We start from the raw sequence: 23,875 nt of genomic DNA, 5'->3' as shown, positions 1-23,875 counted from the left end.
CTTCGAACGTCTTATCTACACTCGAGTCGAACCAATTATAGACCCACTCTTGCCCCGGGAGCAAGCTGGTTTTCGACGTGGAAGATCTACTGTGGACCAAGTCACTCTCTTGACTCAAGACATCGAAGACTGCTTTGAGGCAAAGAAGAAGGCTGGTGCTGTTTCTTGACCTCACAGCTGCATACGACACCGTATGGCACCAAGGCCTCACCTGCAAACTGCTCCGCCTGCTCCCGGACAGGCACATGGTCCGCATGATCATGGAGCTCGTTTACAACAGAAGCTTTACTCTCACCACTGGAAGTGGTAAACTAAGCAGGTTACGACGCCTTAAGAATGGCGTCCCTCAGGGATCTGTCCTGGCCCCCCTTCTGTTTAACATCTACACCCACGACGTACCAATCACGGTATCCGCAAAGTACGCCTATGCCGATGATCTGGCCATTCTACACTTGTCGAATCAATGGCAAACATTAGAAGGGACTCTAAACCAGGACATGTCGACACTTTCGGCATACCTCCAGAGATGGAGACTGAAGCTCAGCGAAACCAAAACAGTGACGACAGCCTTCCACTTAAACAACCGGGAAGCAAAGCGCGAGCTCAAGATCAGCACCAATGGAAAAACCCTGCCCTTCTGCCCAAACCCTAAATATCTAGGGGTAGTCCTGGACAGGTCGCTCACTTACCGTCAACATTTGGAGTCACTACGCAAAAAGATCTCAACACGCACAGCTTTGCTAAGGCGTCTGGCCGGCTCTGGCTGGGGAGCCGGAGTTGATACCCTGCGCATTGCCACCATCGCGCTAGTTCACGCTCCAGCAGAATACTGTGCACCTGTCTGGAGCCGCAGTGCCCACTGCCATCAAATCGACACTGCCATAAACAACGCCTTGCGTATCGTGACAGGATGCCTGCGACCTACACCATCGGAAAATCTCCCTGTCCTTGCAGGCATCCAACCAGCTGAGCTTCGTCGCGAAGAAGCCATCCTGTCTCTCTTTCGTCGCGCTACGAACCCCAACCACTTGCTCTACTCAAGTCTCTACGAGTCTGTGAACGAGAAACCTCTGCGAGTGAAATCGAGACACCCATTTGTACGTGCCGCACAACTCCTGATGAAAAGTGCTGAAGACCAATCCATCAGTGCGGCTACGTGGGTGGACCACCAATGGAGATCGGAGTGGAAGAAGAACTCCTCAAGACTCCAAAGTTTCATCTCCGATACCAGCCACCATCCAACCGGAATGCATTTGCCAAGGAAGGCCTGGGTGCGGCTCAACCGCCTGCGTACTGGCGTCGGACTATTTCGCTTCAACATGCACAAATGGGGGATGGCTCCATCCGCGATCTGTGAGTGTGGCATGGAGGAACAAACCGTAGACCACACCATCTGTAACTGCGCCATCTACCATGCGCCAAATGGTGTGCGTGGTCTGCGTGAATTGGATGACGAATCAATTCAATGGCTGCTCGACACCTGCCCAAACATCTAGACCGCGTCGCCGCCACTGCCCAAGGGTGGTAAAAGGCAGAGCCCCTCGACCCTTGAAGTGGCGAAGAACAAGGTTCAAACGAAGAAGAAGATTGTCTAAGAAAGTTTTTTTACATACTAAAAGTGAACATTATTGAAAAAAAATTGTCTTTTGAAAAAAATTTTTCCAAGACATTTCATATAGTGAAAAATAATTTTTTTTTGCGAAACTATCTAATTCTTTTAGTTTGGAACTAACGTCATTAAAAATTGTCTAAGAAAGTTTTTTTACGTACTAAAAGTGAACATTATTGAAATAAAATTGTCTTTTCCAAAAAAATTTTTCCAAGACATTTCATACAGTGAAAAATAATTCTTTTTTGCGAAACTGTCTAATTCTTTTAGTTTGGAACTAACGTCATTAAAAATTGTCTAAGAAAGTTTTTTTACGTACCAAAAGTGAACATTATTGAAAAAAAATTGTATTTTCAAAAAAAAATTTCAAAAACTTTTCATAAGACATTTCATACAGTGAAAAATCATTTTTTTTTCGAAACTACCCAATTCTTTTTGTTTGAAACTAACGTCATTAAAAATGGTCTAAGAAAGCATTTTTCCGTACTAAAAGTGAAAATTGTTGAAAAAAAATTGTCTTTTCAAAAACATTTTCCTAAGACATTTCATACAGTGAAAAATATCTTTTTTGCGAAACTACCCAATTCTTTTTTTTGAAACTAACGTCATTAAAAATTGTCTAAGAAAGTATTTTTCCGCACTAAAAATAAAAACTATTGAAAAAGAATTGTCTTTTTAAAAACATTTTTCTAAGACATTTCATACAGTGAAAAATATTTTTTTTGCGAAACTATCTAATTCTTTTTGTTTGAAATTAACGTCATTAAAAATTGTCTAAGAAAGTTTGTTAAATTATTGAAAAAAATTGTCTTTTCAAAAAAAATTTTCAAAAATTTTTCTAAGACATTTCCATTCAGCGTAAAATAATTTTTTTTGCGAGACTATCCAATTCTTTTTGTTTGAAACTAACGTCATTAAAAATTGTCTAAGAAAGTATGTTTCGGTACTAAAAGTAATAATTATTGAAAAAAAATTGTCTTCTCAAAAAAATTTTCAAAAATTTTTCTAAGACATTTCATACAGTGAAAAATAATTTTTTTTTACCAAACTATCCAATTTTTTTTATTTGAAACTAACGTCATTAAAATTTGTCTAAGAAAGTTTTTTTACGTACTAAAATTGAACGTTATTAAAAAAGAATTGTCTTTTCAAAAAAACTTTTCAAATATTTTTCCAAGACATTTCACACAGTGAAAAATATTTTTTTTGCGAAACTATCCAATTCTTTTTGTTTGAAACTAACATCATTAAAAATTGTCTAAGAAAGTTTTTTGCGTACTAAAAGTGAACATTGTTATGTTATTTCATACATTACATGTTATTTCATACAGTGAAAAATAATTTTTTTTCACCAAACTATCCAATTTATTTTGTTTGAAACTGATGTCATTAAAAATTGTCTAAGAAAGTTTTTTTATTTACTAAAAGTGACCATTATTGAAAAAAAATTGTGTTTTCAAAAATATTTTTCAAAAAATTTTCAAAGACATTTCAGTAAAAATAATTTTTTTTGCGAAACTTTCCAAATTTCTTTTTTAAACTAACGTCATTAAAAATTGTCTAAGAAAGTTCTTGTACGTACTAAAACATTAATGAAAAAAAATTGTCTTTTTAAAAAAATATTTCAAAAATTTTTCTAAGACATTTCTTATAGTGAAAAATAATTTTTTTTGCGAAACTATCCAATTCTTTTTGTTTTAAACTAACGTTATTAGAAATTGTCTAAGAAAGTTTTTTTACGTACTAAAAGTAAACATTAATGAAAAAAAATTGTCTTTTTAAAAAAATATTTCAAAAATTTTTCTAAGACATTTCTTATAGTGAAAAATAATTTTTTTTGCGAAACTATCCAATTCTTTTTGTTTGAAACTAACGTCATTAAAAATTGTCTAAGATAGTTTTTTTTAAGCTAAAACCTCAATTGCTAAGGTAACAGGGATCACTTGTCAGTAGATGTTACAGAAAATATATTTCGCACTTATTCAGTGCATCGTCAGTTCTGATAAAGGGCAGTTAAAACCTACAAGTAATGTTTTAAACAACATTACAGTGACGCAATAATGCCAAAACATGAGCGTAAGAAATTGAAAAAGCAAAAGCGTAAATATTGAAAAAATGCTGAATGAAAACTAAACTAAGCCGGCAGTAAAGTAAATTACGTATCAAATATAAATTATAAATTAGACAGACAATCGATAACAACTTAATAACATTGAATTGCATAATTCAAAATTAATACAGAAATGAAATAGATACATAATTTCGAACGTTTTCGGCAAAACTTTCTGCCCTCTTCAGGAAAATATCTTAATTCATCTAAACAAAACAATTATTCGTGAAATGTTAATAATAAATGACTGAAATTCAATAAAACTGCACTGACCTGCGTACAAGCAACAACTGACGAACAAACACAAAAGGTGGTAGCAATCTGTCATAATTATGCGGGAGTGTGGTCATGAGACGAGATAGTGAGCGGACAACATAACATAAAATAAACGTAAGCTAATACAAATTCAACAAAAAAGATGCCCCTCCAGCGAATAATTGTTTGTTGAGCCTGGGGTTGTGCTGCTTTATTTGGAGTGCCTCATGAATTTTAGTTTCAAACTCCGATTGACAGTTGCGAATTATTTTGAATGAATCTAATGTAAATTTGATGTTGGAACAAATACTGCAGTCATAAATGTGGTCTTTGATTGCACTGTGCTTATTGATGTCTGTTAAATTTAGGTGTTCCGTTGCTCTTGTTACCAAGTGTCTTGTGGACATACCTATGTATGTCATGTTCGTGTCGCACGAACAAGTGAATTTGTAGACAATGTTGGAACGAAGAGACTGCGGAACGGGAGATTTCAGCGAAAAATATCTACTGATTTTAAAGGTTTTGTACAGAGGAACAATGTCGATATCAAATTTACACTTAAAGAGTTTAGATAGTTTTTTAGCATATACGAGAGATTCCTTTCCTAGGAAAGGTATGGATATAGAGTTTTGGAAATTTATGACGTCAGTATTCGGTGAAGATACTGAATTGAAACGTTGTAGAACCTTATCAAAAAACTGCCCGGGATATCCATTCGCACATAACATAGATTTAATTTTGGCGATTTCATTCATGTAGTGGTATTTGTCTGAGCAGATAGAACGAGCACGATTAAGCAAACCTAACACCAACCCAAATTTCCATTTCATAGGACACACTGCGTTGAAATTTAATAATAATCCAGTGTTACTAGGTTTTCGCCAAACCCATGTGTCAAAAGTACTTTCGTTAATCTTTAGTTCAACATCCAAGAATGGTATAGTTTCTCTAGCTTTTTCCACTGTGAATTTTATGTTTTTATGTTGGGAATTTAGCACATTTAGAAAAGTTGAGCACGAATCTTCATCATCAAAAACAGCAAAAATATCATCTACATACCTAAGATAAAGTTTCGGATGGAAATCTTTAGACTCTTCAAGAACTTTTGTTTCAATATGTGCGAGGAAAAAATTAGCAATGGTAGGGCCTAATGGAGACCCCATTGCTACGCCATCGATTTGTTTGTATAAATTATTTTTGTACAAAAACATGCCTTGTGTGGCTAACGTGAGGAGTTTAATGAAAATTTCTTTCTTGATAGGTGGGTGATTAGGTTGGGAATCCGAAAAAATGTAATCAGCAATGATATTTATGGTTTCAACCAACGGTACATTTGTAAACAAAGAAGACACATCAAAACTCACCATCAATTGATTTTTGTGGCACGGAAATAATTTATACAAACAAATCGATGGCGTAGCAATGGGGTCTCCATTAGGCCCTACCATTGCTAATTTTTTCCTCGCACATATTGAAACAAAAGTTCTTGAAGAGTCTAAAGATTTCCATCCGAAACTTTATCTTAGGTATGTAGATGATATTTTTGCTGTTTTTGATGATGAAGATTCGTGCTCAACTTTTCTAAATGTGCTAAATTCCCAACATAAAAACATAAAATTCACAGTGGAAAAAGCTAGAGAAACTATACCATTCTTGGATGTTGAACTAAAGATTAACGAAAGTACTTTTGACACATGGGTTTGGCGAAAACCTAGTAACACTGGATTATTATTAAATTTCAACGCAGTGTGTCCTATGAAATGGAAATTTGGGTTGGTGTTAGGTTTGCTTAATCGTGCTCGTTCTATCTGCTCAGACAAATACCACTACATGAATGAAATCGCCAAAATTAAATCTATGTTATGTGCGAATGGATATCCCGGGCAGTTTTTTGATAAGGTTCTACAACGTTTCAATTCAGTATCTTCACCGAATACTGACGTCATAAATTTCCAAAACTCTATATCCATACCTTTCCTAGGAAAGGAATCTCTCGTATATGCTAAAAAACTATCTAAACTCTTTAAGTGTAAATTTGATATCGACATTGTTCCTCTGTACAAAACCTTTAAAATCAGTAGATATTTTTCGCTGAAATCTCCCGTTCCGCAGTCTCTTCGTTCCAACATTGTCTACAAATTCACTTGTTCGTGCGACACGAACATGACATACATAGGTATGTCCACAAGACACTTGGTAACAAGAGCAACGGAACACCTAAATTTAACAGACATCAATAAGCACAGTGCAATCAAAGACCACATTTATGACTGCAGTATTTGTTCCAACATCAAATTTACATTAGATTCATTCAAAATAATTCGCAACTGTCAATCGGAGTTTGAAACTAAAATTCATGAGGCACTCCAAATAAAGCAGCACAACCCCAGGCTCAACAAACAATTATTCGCTGGAGGGGCATCTTTTTTGTTGAATTTGTATTAGCTTACGTTTATTTTATGTTATGTTGTCCGCTCACTATCTCGTCTCATGACCACACTCCCGCATAATTATGACAGATTGCTACCACCTTTTGTGTTTGTTCGTCAGTTGTTGCTTGTACGCAGGTCAGTGCAGTTTTATTGAATTTCAGTCATTTATTATTAACATTTCACGAATAATTGTTTTGTTTAGATGAATTAAGATATTTTCCTGAAGAGGGCAGAAAGTTTTGCCGAAAACGTTCGAAATTATGTATCTATTTCATTTCTGTATTAATTTTGAATTATGCAATTCAATGTTATTAAGTTGTTATCGATTGTCTGTCTATGGTTTTTAAAAAGTACCTCTCTACCAAAGCTAAATTATAAATTATAAACTAGAAATGATGAAAGAGCGATTTTGCTTTTTCATCGCTTTTGCTTTATCAATTTTTTACGCTCATGTATTGGCATTATTGCGTCACTGTAATGTTGTTTAAAACATTACTTGTAGGTTTTAACTGCCCTTTATCAGAACTGACGATGCACTGAATAAGTGCGAAATATATTTTCTGTAACATCTACTGACAACCGATCCCTGTTACCTTAGCAATTAGGTTTTAGCTTTCTAGATATGGAACAGGGATCGTTTCAGAATAAGACTAGGTCAGAAAGCGAGGCAGACTCCGACGAAGCTCAGCATCAGCCAAGAGCAGTTAGCTATAGTTTTTTTACGTACTAAAAGTATTGCCTTTTTAAAAATATTTTTCAAAAATTTTTTACTGTGAAAAATAATTTTTTTTTGCGAAACTTAACAATTCTTTTTGCTTGAAACTAACGTCAATAAAATGGTTTAAGAAAGTTTTTTACGTACTAAAAAGTGACCATTATTGAAAAAAAATTGTCTTTTCAAAAATATTTTTCAAAAAATTTTCAAAGACATTTCAGTAAAATTTCTGAAATCCTTTACCGATAATCCTCTCTTGTTAGAGATAGAATAGTATAGCTTTGGTAGAGAGGTACTTTTTAAAAACCATAGACAGACAATCGATAACAACTTAATTCAATGTTATTAAGTTGTTATCGATTGTCTGTCTATGGTTTTTAAAAAGTACCTCTCTACCAAAGCTATACTATTCTATTTCAGTAAAAAATAATTTTTTTTGCGAAACTTTCCAAATTTCTTTTTTAAACCAACGTCATTAAAAATTGTCTAAGAAAGTTCTTTTACGTACTAAAAGGTAACATTATTGAAGAAAATTGACTTTTCAAAAATATTTTTCAAAAATTTTTCAAATACGTTTCAGTAAAAATTTTTTTTTTTTGCGAAACTTTTCAAATTTTTGTTTGAAACTAACGTCATTAAAAATTGTCTAAGAAAGTGTTTTTACGTACTAAAAGTGAACATTATTGAAAACAAATAGTTTTTTCAAAAATATTTTTCAAAACTTTTTCTATGACATTTGATGTCATGTCATACACTGAAAAATAATTTTTTTAGGAAACTTTCCAAATGTTTTGTTTGAAACGAACATCATTAAAAATTGTCTAACAAAGTTTTTTTACGTACTAAGAGTGAACATTATTGAAAAAGAAATTTTTTCAAATTTGTTTGCAAAATTTCTTCTAAGACATTTCATAATTCATTGCATTCAGTGAACGGAACTTTTTTTTTTACATTTTCCTAAGTTTTGACTGTTTTGGTTGTTTCTCGTGGTTTCTTTGGTAAGACAGCTTTGCCAACAAATCAGTCCTTTTTGCATTGATCCAACTTCATCTCACTTTTAATCGATGTAAAATGGGCTTGTTTGGTGGCTGAAAACATGTAAAACGCATAATCGTGTGATTTTTATTATTTTTAAATTTCTTTTGTCATTGTTTATCATATTAAGTATTTTAAGCTTAGTTTTGTAACCTGCATAATCTTTTACACTTTGGGTAAAGCAAACCAGCCATTTTGTAAGAAAGTAATCTTCATTAAATTTAACCGTATAACTAGGGCTGTGGAGTCGGGGGATTGTTGCCATGTTGCTTTATCATATTGACCATTTAAACTCCATGATGTGCCCATGTTATAAGAAATGCTAGATCATCATCCTCATGTAAATCTAACATATCTATTAATTATAATTACTTTTATCTCGAATGATTTCTTTTCCGTCTACCACTTTTTAACTAACGTTTAATGTGTGAATGATGCGAACCGCTTGAAGTTGAATTCTAGACAGGGGAGAATATTGTAGATCGCTTCTCACTTAATCGTTTCTGATCCTTTGGCTTGCGGTTTCGACGTGGATGGAACAACCGTGACAACCGCCTTGAAAAAAGATCAAAACAATTGAAATCACACAAAATTAGGCAAAATGTGCAAGTGTGAAAAAAATGTGACTGGTTAAATAGTCACGTAGGCTACCCACCGTGTCGTTATCGTTCCGCAGTTGCTGTGTGTTTGAGCATTGTGGAGGGATAAAGCAGATGGTAAATATTTGTAAATATTGTGTAGCTGTGTAAATATTTCAGTTAGATGTATTGTATGACACCTGTATTTTCAACAATATCTTAACACTTCGCCATTTAATGGAAGTTTGTATGCAGGAAGAGGATCTGCCGGCTCAAACACAGCGTGCTCTGCTTTTTTCTAGTTGTTCCTTTTCTCTTGGTTATTACTGCTATGATTGGTCATTACAAATAAGAAAAAATTCTGAAATATCAATACAATATTATTGTTATAAGATATGTCAAAACTACATTCATCATCTGAATTTTTATTCGGCTGATCATAATTTTCTTTGCAATATGATAGCACACAGTAGTTTGCAGTTGGCTTCTGTGTGGGCAGTGTCCTTACAGGACGAGGGTCCTAGCCATTGTACCTTGTTCGGTATCTTCTGCCTAGCACCGTGAGAAATAAAACCAGTTCTGAAACCAAATCAGCTGCCTTTACTCCTCATCCGTCACCTGCTTACCATGACTTCCGTGTCCCTGATCGGGGGGCAAGGGGTTTCTCATACTTGCCCATGGAAAATGCATTTACAAAAAATACTCAAATAAACTAACAAAGATTAAAAGTATAGCAAAAAAGCAGTATTTTCAAAACCAACTGGACATTAACGGTAATGAACCCAAAAAAATTTGGAGTATTACAAATTCTCTTTTGCTCAATAAAAGAAAATAACCCAAAATGTTGATTGTGTTTGCGTTGATGATAAACTGGAAAGCGATCCAAAAATAATAGCTGAGAGTTTTAATTCCTTTTTTGCTAATATTGGAAGCCACCTCGCAGAACGAGTCGAAACTGATAAAACAAATAATTTTAAAGACTTTTGAAACATCGTATTTCCTCTTTTATTTTCCTTGAACCACCAGACGTGTACGAAATAACAGAAGAAATACACCATCTAAAATTAAATAAATCAGCAGGGAGTGATGGTATCTCGCCTTATTTCCTTCGAATCTCTTCGAGTATCATAGCTTTGCTTCTATCTATCGTTTTCGACCACGCATTTTCAAATGGCATTTTTCCAGATGTTCTCAAAATTGCTAAAGTCATTCCAATTTATAAATCTGGAAGCAAACTTGAAACAAATAATTATAGACCAATTTCTCTACTCTCATGCTTTTCAAAGATTCTAGAAAAGTTAATGTTCAAACGATTGACGTCGTTTATAAATAAGCATTCGATCTTAACACCTACTCAATATGGCTTTCGTGCCAACCATTCAACGAGTCATGCTTCCCTAGACATTATTACCTCCTCATATGAGCAAATGCAGAACAATGAATTGACTAGATTTGTTTTACTAGATCTTAAAAAAGCCTTTGACACAGTTCATCACGAAAAACTCTTGCATAAACTCGATCATTATGGCATTCGAGGAGTTGGCAATGTCTTACTTCCTACTTGAAAAACCGTAAACAACTTGTGTCTATAGAATGTACAAAAAGAAAATTGTTGACTCATATTAGGCAAATGCTAAATTAACCTAGGCTACTAATCAGACTTGCAATTGTAACATAGGCTAGGTTGGCCTACCTAAACTGCTTTTTTTTATTTCTTTATTTCTTATCATCTTGGACAGCTTCACTGTTATTCATTTATTACTATTTCTTTGTCTCAATTATCCAATTATAATTATCATTGATGAGTTAAGGGTGGCTGCTTGACTTGAAGACCTTGAATGGTCACTTCGCAGCCAATAAACAACTATTTATCCACCTATCTATCTATCTGTCTGTCTGTCTGTCTGTCTGTCTGTCTGTCTGTCTGTCTGTCTGTCTGTCTGTCTGTCTGTCTGTCTGTCTGTCTGTCTGTCTGTCTGTCTAACTATTTATCTATCTATCTATCTATCTATCTATCTATCTATCTATCTATCTATCTATCTATCTATCTATCTATCTATCTATCTATCTATCTATCTATCTATCTATCTATCTATCTATCTATCTATCTATCTATCTATCTATCTATCTATCTATCTATCTATCTATCTATCTATCTATCTATCTATCTATCTATCTATTTATCCATGGTACGACCCCAGACTGTGGAAGGGAGGAGCGCCTTACACCATCCTCCTTCTTTGGGTAGTTTACACGACAGTGTAGCCTACCCATGCCGCCATACACATTAAGCTACATTTTATTAAAATTTGTAAAGGTATGCGTGACAACTGACAGCACTGCATTATAAAAATGTGCCACACAAAGCAACGATATTCTGACAAAGGCCAAACACTGTAGGCTATGTTACAAAACAGCCTGAAACAAAAAAAATCATACGAAAAGCGATAACTCAAATAACATTGCAACAGTCATTGATACTATGAGGTCATACAATGAACAAGCGGCGTGAAGATTGGAATTGAGCCGAGCGTGGATGATACAGAAGGTTAAGGCGACCCATTTAAAAAAAATTCGGTTCGGTAAAATCTTGCGACCCAAGCAAATTGTCGTAATATTTTAAAAGCTGAACCATAGGCATACAAAGCCGAGCAACGTTATCAAGTTTATGGCACTATATCTAGTTTCACAAAGCCAAGTTGTTGCAAATGGAATCAGTTTTTGAATCACTAATTTTGAAACTGTGAGATACACTTTGTACAATGTACATGGAAGCCCACAAGTGGATGTTTGCAGAATCTTTGGGGTATTTGTCTTTGAACTGTTCTGCAACATGGATGGGAAGTTGAGGCAGATCTTTTCCAGCAAATGGATCAACTATCCAATGATTTTGGCTAATAGGTGTTAGAGATTCTCCATAGTAGTGCACAAACTTTTTGGCAAACTATTCCAGGTGTCCAATTATGGTTTGCTCAATATCAACTTCCTTGCCACAAATATATTGCGTTAGCTGAGGAAACATATCGTACTCATCACTGGTGACATAATTTTTCCAGAGTATGAGTTTTTGGGGTAAGCAGAAACTTTTGCGGCGTGATCAATCACCGAAAAACCATTGCCTGCATAGATAAATTTAGAGAATTCAGAGAGTCAAATAGCCTATATCGGCAATGTAAGCAACTTTTGCGTTGAAATCTTCTTGCAAAAACTTCTCGGCTAATCCCACACAGTCCTATTGCCTCAGGAAGACAGCAATCTCCTCTCGCAAATCACAAACTCGCTTTAGGACACAACCTCATGACAAACATCGCACTTCCGTGTGCAACAGCAATGCTTGATAATCAGAATCCATGTCAGTACACAAAGACAAAAACAAACGCCGATTTAGTGGCCTTGCTTTGATAACGATTACACACTTCACAACATCATTCAACACTTCGTGCAGCTCTTGAGACAGTTTTTTGCAGCAAGGGTCTCTCTGTGGAGAAAGTAATATGTCCATACAACAGACGTAACCCAGCAACAACACTACATTTAACATAATAAAAACAAAAAACAATTAGCTAACGTTTTCGGCTAATCATACAGCCCTTTTCAAGCCTACAAGAAAATATTTTTAATAGAAATACTAAAGAATAATACACTATCGCAAACAAAATATGGATAAATCTAAACATTTAGATTTTAATGTTAAAAGTTCTTGCACTACGAATATGCTACAAAGCTTTCCGATGTCTCGACATGAAACGCTTCATGACTTGTGTTTCTATTTTCCAGTTTTGTGATCGATCTCTTGAAGTTTTAAATTTTTTTATTGTTGTTTTTTCGCCCAAGATAGCCTACATTATGCCTGAAAAACAAGCGACCCAAAAAAATAATCAGGCGACCCATGCGTTGGGAACCACTGCAGTAGAGTATCCTAGACCATCGTTTCTTTATAGCGGTGTCTGATGGAGTCAAAAATTTTGGTTCAAAAGTCGGTAAGCAAAACCTACGTCGATTAGCCTGAAAGTTGGGGTGCGCTTTTAAATGCCATGTACAAAAATGCGACAATAGACCACTGTAACGTGTGACAAAAATGCTCCCTAATCATACAGATAATTTTTTTTGTATTTGACATCCGCTGCTTCAAATGTCTTGAAACAAAAGAGATGCAACGGATCAAGACAAATAAGCTACAAACGTTGCAATCAACAGAAAATAATCAGAAATGAGTTTCTTGGATGTGACGTTTTGTTAATAAATACATGGCCATTGGCCGAGCCTTTCCTTTCATCTTGATAGGTCCACGTTCTTCGAAGTGGAAATAAGGGCTGTAACAAGCTGAAGACTGAAGAGCTCTGAAACACACAAATGTCTGTAAACACTAAGCACAGAATTTGCAACATACAAGCCCTTTTCTACTAGGTTCACAGCCTTATTGAGTTTGCAATACCTTTCGTTGTAGCCGTCATTTTATTTACGTTGATTTTATGTAACTTGTGACCTACCTCACTACATAATAACATTCAGCGTTTTCTGGTACAGACGCTGGAATTGATTACCACCGCACGGCGCGTGTAATCAATTAAGCGTTCTGTACCACGTTCCTTAGTTGATTGTTTTGCGTTTCTTTCTTACTATATATTGCGTTGTTTTTATAAACTGAATCAGCTCAGTGGCCGAGTGGTTTCGCCTTCGGCTCTGGTGCTGGTAGATCTGAGATCGATTCCAGATCGGGTCAAACCGAAGACTTTAAAAACGGTACCGATTGTGTTCTTTCTTGCATAGCGCAGTGAGAATGAGTCGGGTAATAATGTGATAACATCGTAAACCTGATACAAATTAAAAATGAGCCCTGTCGCTAAAAGACCTTAGCTGTTGTAGAGCGACAATAAATAAAACCATAACATTATTATTATTATTAGTAAGTAACAAGAGGTAAATGGTTTTCTCGCTTGGTTGGCTACTACTACTATTATTATTATTGCTTATTTTATATTAAACGTCTGGAAATACAACAGACATTTAACTGGCGTCGTCGGCAGGATCTTTACAGAATTTCTACAGGATTTTAGAAACATGGAGAAACTGATCGAAGTCCTGCAACAACAAATTGCCAACCAAGAACGTCAGACGAAGGAACAAATTGTCAACCAAGAACGCCAAACGAAGGAGCAAATTGCCAGACAAGAAGAACGTCACCGAGAACAAGAACAACGTCACCAAGATCAGACGAAAATACTCATGGAGCAACTACAAGAAATGCGAGCCCAAACTTCAAGACCACAACCAACAACAATACAACAGCTGGTATCTTTACCTAAGTTCGTAACCTTCGATGCCACCACTGAACTGTGGGCAGACTATTGGAAGAGGTTTAACACCTTTGTAGCAGCACATTCAGTCGTACAAGACAAAATGCCGCAGGTTTTTCTCACCAATGAATCACCTACAATCTACAAAATGTTAACAAATTTGGCTGCGCAGGAAACAAACCCAAAAAAAGTCAACGATCTCACCATGACGGAAATTACAGATTACATGGCTCAACAATTCGACCCAAAACGCTTCATCGTGAGAGAGCGATTCCGTTTCTGGAGCGAGATGAAACGCAAGCCCGGTGAAACAGCTCAAGAACTAGCCATCCGCATACGCCAAGCAGCTGCCACCTGTGACTTCTCGTCCATTTCAAATCCATTGGACGAAGCTTTACGTACTCGTTTTATTTGTTCAATAGGTAACGAGGGTGTACTTAAAGCGTTATTCAAAATCAGAGCTGATAAACTTACTTTCAAACGTGCAGTGGAGGTAGCATCAGAAACCGAAGAGGCAGCCAAGGTGGCCAAAGAAACTGTTTACGGCACTCCACCGGCACCAGTTGCGAAAGTAAGGACCAATAACAAACCTCCAAAAACTAGGCAGCTTACAGGTACTTTCTTCACTTCTAAAAATAAAGAATGCTATCGCTGTGGTAGTTCCAACCACAACGCCAATGGCTGTAGGTTTAAGAAAGCCACCTGCCAATTCTGCAATATTACGGGACACTAACAAAGTGTTTGTCAAAAGAAAGATAGACAGTTCAAACCTTTTAAGGTAAATTGTATCGAGGAAATTAACATGCTAAAACCTCGAAATTCAAAGTTGGAAGTACCGATCTCCATTAATTCGGTAACCACACACTTAGAACTGGACACTGCTACAAATGGAAATTTCCTTTCCAGCGACGTCTGGACTCGGGTAGGCGCACCTCAACTGCAAGCACCAGTGTCGCAGTTCCAATCTGCTACCAAGCATCTAGTACCAATCACGGGTTCTTTCACGGCCCAGGTAACTTGTTCTTCCGCGGGAAGGTCAGATAATATTCCTTTTGTAGTCACGACAGTCAAAGGACTAAACTTGCTAGGTCGTGATGCAATCTCGTCTTTAGGAATTTCTATCGATAAATTCCTTCTGTCTAACTATTCTACTTTACAGAGCATCCAGTCATGCGACAAGCTTGATAAGAGTCTGGAGAAAGCATGCTCCCTCTTATGTGACGAGTTCAAAGATGTTTTTAAGCCTGAACTCGGGTGCTTACGAGATTATGAACTAGACATAGATTTTAAGTCTGATGCTAAACCTGTTTTTCTCAAACCTAGGCCTGTACCTTTCGCGCTAAAGGAGGACTTAGCACAAGCCTATGATTCGGGCATTGCACGTTGTGCATGGACACCAGTTCAGTTTTACGATTGGGGCATACCGGTTGTTCCAGTCGGTAAGCCTTCAAACTCTTCAGAAGCGAAGGCCAAGTTACGCATATGTGGCGATTATTCAGTCACGCTGAACCCTTCCCTGGAGACCAATCGTCACCCGTTACCCTTACCAGAAGACTTAATGTAAAAGTTGGGTGGTGGGTATGGTTTCAGCAAGATAGACTTGGCTGATGCCTACAATCAGATTCGACTTGGACCTGACAGTCGAAAACGACTCGCATTAAGCACTCCCCGTGGCGTACTTTTACAAAATGTTTTACCTTTTCGCATATTTTCTGCTCCAGGTTATTTTCAGAAGATCATGGACGACCTTACAGCCGACCTTCCAGGGGTCGCAGTCTACCTAGACGACATTCTTGTCAGTGGCACTACTGCTGAGGAGCATCTCCAGAATCTTAGACGGCTCCTCGATCGACTTCACTCAAAAGGCCTGAGGTGTAGAAAGGACAAGTGTAAGTTTGCACAACCTCAGGTAGAGTATCTCGGACACATTTTGTCCAGGCAGGGCATCTCCAAAGGTCCTAAGGTAAACGCCATACTGGAGATGTCTGCTCCCACTGACGTATCTTCTCCGTTCATTTTTAGGTTCCTTACAATGTTATGCGAAGTTTCTACCGTTGAACGCTTCCACGGTAGCAGAACCACTGTACCATCTCACAAAAAAGGACATTCCTTGGAGATGGGGAAAACAAGAGGAAAACTCTTTTGTTCAGCTTAAGCATTATCTTTCTACTGATGAGGTTCTTACACATTTCAATGCGTCACTTCCGGTAGGTATTGCATGTGATGCTTCTAGTGTGGGCATCGGTGCTACGTTGTTTCACCGTTACCCAGATGGCACAGAACGGCCTATAGCAAACGTTTCAAAGATATTAACAGCTTCGCAGAGAAACTATAGCCAAATCCAAAAAGAGACTTTGTCGATAATTTTTGCGCTAAATAAATTCTATCAATATCTTTTTGGTAGATTACTCATTTTGGTCACAGACCATAAACCATTGCTTAGTCTTTTTGCCCCGACCAAATCGACACCTTCTTGGGCAGCAAATCGGTTGGCTCGTTGGGCACTCTTTTTGTCGCAATTTACATACACTATTGAGTACAGGAAGACGAAGGATCATCAAAACGCTGATGCTTTGAGTCGCTTACCAGCAGGAGGGGATAAAGTCTTCGATGAAGAGGAAAGTGGGGATGACATTGATATCGTCTGCGCTATCGATGCTTTGGATTTGCAGGTCCAGACCCCAAATGCTGCCTCACTACGTAAAGAATCTTCTAAAGATCCTACCATTTCCACGGTAATGCGTTTCATTCATGAAGGATGGCCGGCCAAGTCTTCTCCGCAAGACCCGGTCGAACCGTTTCGTAAGTGAAGGACATTTTGGCATTGAGAAAATGAAGCAGTTGGCAAGAACATCCGTTTACTGGCCAAACATTGCCCGAGACATAACGGAACTTTGTCACAAGTGCAGTACCTGTGGCGAATACCAACCGCAATGTAAAACCCAGGTCCAATCATGGACGGTTCCAGAAGCACTGTGGAGTCGCTTACACATAGATCATGCGGTAGAATTCATGGGTTACCATTAGTTAATCAGCATTGATGCTTTTTCTAAATACCCATGTATTCATGCTACTACTTCCTTATCTTCAACAGCTACTATCAACCTGCTAGAAGAAGATTTTGCTCATTTCGGCTTTCCCCATACTTGTTACGGACAATTTTCACCAAATCAAACGTCATATAAAACCGTTATAGTCTACTTAACCTAGCTGGCATCTTACGTCATGGAAATTGCTAGAAAATGTCCAAATATTGCACCATCGTTCGTAAGACCTGATGAAACATTGCATCATCGCCTTTGAACACCTGTTTGAATTGCGAGACAATGTCTTTCATTATTGCGTCACAGTTACTGTTTACGTGAGTTTGAGATATTGCAAATTATTCTAGTCATTCGTAAAATGGTTGCTTGAAAGTTGGAGGCATATTTAACTGTTTGCTTAGTGCTTGCCAGCTGGATAAAATTTCCGTCTTTTATCTAAGTAATCTGTATTGTAGTGACAGGTTTTTAGTGGCGTACCGTGTTGCGTCCCAATTTCGACAGCCGTGGGCTATTTTTTACAGAAATACACTTTTTGAATAGACGTTTCAAAAGAGTGTTTTCTTTCGGTCATTACATACAGACGAACGGATCCGGAAATCTTATGTTACAATTTCCCCACGAAGAGATTATGGTTTACCGCTGTGACTATAAATAATAAAAGACGATTCTCTGGCTAGTGTTTGTACGGAAGCACAGGCAAGATATAAATAATAAAAGACGAGTTCTTGTCAGTAGATAGGCTGCAGAAGCAAAATAATAAAAGAAAAAGACATTTCTTCTCAGTTGGTACTGAAGAACTTCAAGCTAAAAATTAAAGGCGTTTCTTTGTTGGGTCTGAAGGAAAACAACTTTGACATTCATTGGCAAGAAAGAAGATTAAAGACAATCCATCTGTGCTTGAAGATTCAAGTGGACGAATCCAAGCAAGTTTTGTGGAACTTTAGGACTTCATATACCCGTACAACTACGGTATTGTGCATTTAAATTCTTTTTGTATTTTTACGGTCTTTGGAGTTAAGTTTTTTATAACTTAATTTTGTGTGTTTGTGTAACGTAATTTTTTAATTGTTAAATTTAGCCCCAACATTTAATATGTCTACACTCGGTGGCGACAGGGACTCGACCGCCGTCGACTCGACTGAGTTTAAGCCTAATGATGTTCTTTGCGGTCGGGCAGGCCATTCTGGGGAGGGACCCAGTAACGATGAGGCTAAGTCAGTTCGAGAGGCCCGGCATCTTAGAAGGGATATTTTGACTCAAATTTGGGAACTTTCTGTGGCCCTAGGTTCTTTGGGTGATAAGCAAGAATTGTTAATTTTTAGATCTAAGTTATCTACTTTAGAAAAGGAATTACGGCATTTCCATGCTCTTTTGACTAAAATTTTCAACTCTGCAATCTTGGCAAAACTTCGTGAGAGGGTAGATCCCGAATTTAACTCGTTGAAAAATAACTTCGAACAAAAAGTAAGTGAGTTCTCAGATATGTTGGATGCTGACATACATCCTGAGGATAGCGCCTCAAATGTAAGCACTAGGATGTCTTGGAGTTCGTCTCGGATAGTTGCACAAATTAACCTACAGCTAAGACGAGAGGAGCTCCAGATACAAGCCGAAGCCGAAGCGAGAGCTGCTGAAGCTGCCATGAGAGCGGAGGCCATACGAGCTGAGGCTGCCGCGAGAGCTGAGGCCATACGAGCTGAGGCTGCCGCGAGAGTTGAGGCCGCCGCGAGAACTGAGGCCATACGAGCTGAGGCTGCCGCGAGAGCTGAGGCCGAAGCGAGAGCTGCTGAGGCCGCTGCGAGAGCTGAAGCCGTACGAACTGAGGCTGCCGCGAAAGCCGAAGCGAGAGCTGCTGAGTTCGCACTCAAAGACGCACAGTTGAGGGCTGAACAACGTAAGGAGGTAGCTTTAGCTGAATATCGATCAGAGGTGGGCTCCCGGCGTAGCTCTAAGAAGGGATCTTCTAGGCATTCCAGAAGTGAACATCAATCACAGTTTAATTTACATAACCTTTTCCAGACGCCTGTTCAATCTGTAAGTGGACCAGTGCAATCCACACGTTTTCAAGCTGTTTCAGGAAGTCTCGGGGCCGCGGCTAAGGGTCTTCCGAAGGCTGTTGAGCCAAGGCCTGCGAATTACAACCGAACTCCTGCCCCAGAGCGTACAGGTCACGGGCCGCTATCAGAAGTAATGTTTTGCCCCCTTCACAGTTTTCTGCGCCGCTAGTTTTTGATCGCCCAGCTACACGTAATTTGGGTGGTTGTGAGAGGCGTATCGCGTCTCCTGATTTTAACGTGTGTGATGATCGTGATCGGGCTGTGCATGTGACTGAGCCCCCTCAGCCCCTTAAGGGATATAGCTTGTCTTCTCCCGCTAAATCGAGTTCTCAACAACAGGATTGCTTTTTTGAATATCAAAATAGTAGGACGTTTTTCGATAAGGCGGCCTTGATTGGTTACGATGGTAATAATATGCCATTTATCTTCTTTAAAAATTGTGTTACGGCCTTAATGGCAGCTTCGCCCTTTAAAGGAACTCGTTTGACTTTGTTACAAACAGCTGCGCAAACCATTGCTAATTTGGTTTCTGACACTCCTGGCTTGTCAGAGGAAGACAGGATAGAAATGTCGTTAGCTCGCTTGTCCCAGCGTTTTGGGGTTCGTGGAGGTCTTTTCGCCGAACCGGAAATTAGAAAGTATCGCTATGGTAGCAAATTGACTTCGATCTTTTCCAGTGATTTGAAAGAGTTTAAAGATGAATTGTCGCAGTATCTGCTTTACGCGCAAGTTTGTGGTCAGCGTGACAAATTGGAAGGACGTTTTGTTTTTGATTTGGCTAAGCGACTCCCGTTTGACGCTAAGCAGCGTTATTTTGACTTTTTAGGTGATCAGTATGGTGGTACTGATGAGCCTACTTTTCAGAGTTTGTTTGAATTTGTAGTACGGGAGGAAACGCGCAAGTCGACTGATTTTAGCATTATGCTAATTGGCGATTCTGGTGAGTCGCAGCATTTTAAAAAGTTTGGCAGAGGAAAATTGCCTTCATGTCCGGTTAGGCAGACGTCGGTAAAACCCCATGATAATGTGATAATGATAATGATAAATGATAAATGATAATGTGATTTCAGGGAGTTGGCAGTACTCGACTGCTGTTGGCGCACCGCGCGGTGGTGTGGCCAGACGTAGAGACATACCGGCATGTTTTTATTGTTCGTCACGTGGTCAAGTTATGAATATCATTTTTTGTCTAATTGTAAAGATTTATTGCGCTTGACACCTAAAGATCGGAGAGATGTCATTGTGAAAGCTGGCAAATGCTTGAATTGTTTGCGCCAGCATATGTTTAGGGATTGCGTTCATGCAAACAACTGTCGTAAGTGTGGCCCTAACAACGATAGGAAACACTATTTTCTTCTGCATGATTTTTATGTGACGTCACGTGATTCTCTGGATTCGATTGGCAAAGATGATGCTGGTGCCAGAGTTCCTGTGCGTAATGTTAAGATTGGAAATGTTAAAGCAGCCTTTAACCGCATTACTGCTGCTCGTGTTTTGAATCCAATGACTGGCAAATCGAAGTTGGTGTATTGTCAGCATGATCCTGGTTCGCAGTTGACTTTTGTTTCGAGTAATTTGGTCTGCGAACTTGACGTTAAACCGCATGACAAAGCGTCGTTTAAAATGGATACTCTGGCTGGTCAGAAACCTACTTGTGCTAACCTTGTTAAACTCAACATCCAGTCGTTAGAGACGGATGAACTGTTTTGTGATGTAACTTCGGTGGTTAACCCAGCTTGGGCTGACGATGTTAAAACTTTAACGCATAAGAAGAATTTAAGTGGTTTCCGTCATTTTCATGACGTGAATATGTTTCATTTGAACGATTGTAGTACTGTAGATGTACTGATTGGCAACGACAACGCTTATTTGATGTGGGCTAAAGAAGAGCGTGTTGGTGAGAATTGTAGTGAACCACATGCTTTGCTCACTCCTCTCGGTTGGTTGGCTTGTGGTGGTAAGTCACCCTTAGATGAAAGCGTTGCTAACGTGTGCAGAGTGCAGACGTCTTTAGAGTCGGATGTCATCTCTGGCTTTCAGCGTAAAATTGAGTCTCGTGATATGGAAATAGCAGACCTGAATAAAGTCATTCAGGATTTGACGTTGCAAAATGAAACCTGTGAATTGTCTCGCAATGACATTTTGGCTAGAAAACTTGTTGAACCGAATATTGAGTTGAAAGATGGTCGATTTGAGATACCTGTACCGTTGAAGGAAGATATTGATTTACCTAACAATTTTGTGTTGGCGTCAGATAGAGCTGCTGCTTTAAGGAAGAAGGCTTTAAAACAACCTGAACTTCGTGATTTCCTTACTGACACCATGAAGGATCTTAAATCTAATGGCTATATTGAGCGTGCTGGTGAAGCAGAAAATGTAAAGAGATTTGAGTGGTATTTACCATACTTTGTGACGTCACAATTAAAAAAGCGTATTGTTTACGATGGCAAGTCTGAATTTCGAGGAACTTGTGTTAATGATGTACTGTTTTCGGGTCCTGACTTGTTAAACCCTCTGGTAGATCTCTTGGCTAGATTTCGGCTGAGTAGATTTGGTTTCGTGGCCGATATGACTAAGTACTTTTTTCACATTTTGGACTCTTCACTACGTAAGCCCAATTTTATTGAACTGCTTACGTACACAGGCAGTGCCGTTAGGATCGTGAACGAACGCCTTTTGGTAGGCTACCTTTGAGTGACGACCCTAGGGATTTTACTGTCATCACCCCTGCCTCACTTTTGACCCCATACTTAGATCCATACTGTGCTGTTGGGAAACCACATGATCGTGACCAATTAAGAAGGGATTATCTGTTCAATTTGTCACTTTCTCAGCAGTTTTGGAGTAAATGGATCGATTTTTACTTGCCAGGTCTTCAGGGCGGGAAAAAATGGCTAAAAATGGCCGAGAATTTGGAGCCTGGTCAACTTGTAGTGGTGGGTTCTCTTCAAGACATTGATAAACGTGGGAAGTATCAACTTGGGAGGGTGCATGAGGTAGTTCCACAAATTAGGAAAGGGAAGCCTGTGGTTCGTAGAGCTAAAGTTGCCGTCTGCAACTATGATGAGAGTACGGGGAAAGTGAAAGTAGACTACGTGTTGAGAGATATTTCGTGCCTCGCCCCGTAAAGAACATTTAAGTGTTAGGATTTGAGCCTGGTTTTGTCTGCGATGGACGACACTTGTCTGAGCCCGGAACAGTCGGTTATTATCGCAACCATTGTATATAGCGTCATTTTAGCGTGTACCTATGGTACCAATTTCATGTATCGTCGTGTATTATTCGTATTGCTGTTCATTCTTTGCATGCCCTTTGTATTTACGTATTAACTTAAACGTGAGTGATTCAAACAATTTGTGTATATATCGTGTGTTTTTATTCATTGGCTCAAAATTGTCCTTAAATTCTTTTTTAGCTATGCCATGTCAGACTGTCATAACTAGGGGTCGCTATGTTACGGACAATTTTCACCAAATCAAACGTCATATAAAACCGTTATGGTCTACTTAACCTAGCTGGCATCTTACGTCATGGAAATTGCTAGAAAATGTCCAAATATTGCACCATCGTTCGTAAGACCTGATGAAACATTGCATCATCGCCTTTGAACACTTGTTTGAATTGCGAGACAATGTCTTTCATTATTGCGTCACAGTTACTGTTTACGTGAGTTTGAGATATCGCAAATTATTCTAGTCATTCGTAAAATGGTTGCTTGAAAGTTGGAGGCATATTTAACTGTTTGCTTAGTGCTTGCCAGCTGGATAAAATTTCCGTCTTTTATCTAAGTAATCTGTATTGTAGTGACAGGTTTTTAGTGGCGTACCGTGTTGCGTCCCAATTTCGACAGCCGTGGGCTATTTTTTACAGAAATACACTTTTTGAATAGACGTTTCAAAAGAGTGTTTTCTTTCGGTCATTACATACAGACGAACGGATCCGAGAATCTTATGTTACAATTTTCCCACGAAGAGATTATGGTTTACCGCTGTGACCAATACTATAGTTACCGATAATGCTACTACTTTTAAATCCACAGAATTTCAAACTTTCTGTAAGGAGAGGGGTATGGTACACATCACGGGTGCCCCTTACCATCCGGAAACCAATGGAGTGGCGGAGCGCCTCGTACGTACGTTCAAGCAAGCACTTCGCAAATTTTCCCTGCCCCCGAAACAAGCTGTCTTGGAGTTCCTACAGCAGTATCGACGCACGCCCACTCCGAGTGGCTACTCCAAGCCAATTACTCCACAATTGTCAGATTCGAACCAAGATCGACACGCTTCTCCCCACACCGTCTCAAGTGGTACCCCGACAAAACCCCGACAAAACCCCGAACATGGACGCCTCCGAAGGTACAAAACGACATTTCAAACCGGGAGATCCCTGTTACGCGTTATCATTCACTCCACGACGGAGCCAGGATCATCGTTGGGTTCCAGCCGAGGTGATTAAGCGACAGGGTAGCCGAATCTTCGTGGTGCGTCTGCTGCCACATGGTCCGACGCGGAGGCGCCATATGGACCAACTGCAACCTCGCTATGCATCATCGGAGGACCAGGAGCCGGGAGAAACTCCTGCACCAACAGTCGACTTCTCCACTGTCTCCATCTCAGCTCGAACGGATTCGGACGACACATCGACTGTACCGGAATTCGGGCCACACAACCCACGAAGGTCGAGCCGTCGCCGCAGACCGACTCGTTTCCGACTTTGAGTGTTATTGTTTAATTCGGTGTCTTG

The 23,875-nt window shown here is 38.7% G+C and overlaps 1 protein-coding gene across 1 annotated transcript in view; it reads right to left on the bottom strand.

Moving 5' to 3' along the window:
* Nucleotides 1-11,017: 11,017 nt before the first annotated feature.
* The window catches only part of LOC145782994 (guanylate cyclase soluble subunit beta-1-like), a 110,753-nt gene continuing 97,895 nt past the window's right edge, over nucleotides 11,018-23,875 (bottom strand). Inside the window, exon 15 of the mRNA XM_082594751.1 lies at nucleotides 11,018-13,074. Within this exon, the coding sequence (XP_082450877.1) occupies nucleotides 12,939-13,074 (136 nt within the window). The 3' untranslated portion in view covers nucleotides 11,018-12,938. The remainder of the gene's footprint in view (nucleotides 13,075-23,875) is intronic.

This window comes from Aplidium turbinatum, chromosome 14 (genome assembly GCF_918807975.1).
Source record: "Aplidium turbinatum chromosome 14, kaAplTurb1.1, whole genome shotgun sequence".
In the NCBI taxonomy this organism is placed as follows: domain Eukaryota; kingdom Metazoa; phylum Chordata; class Ascidiacea; order Aplousobranchia; family Polyclinidae; genus Aplidium; species Aplidium turbinatum.
The sequence above is the reverse complement of the archived record's forward strand: the minus strand, read 5'-3'. Positions and strand labels throughout refer to the sequence as shown.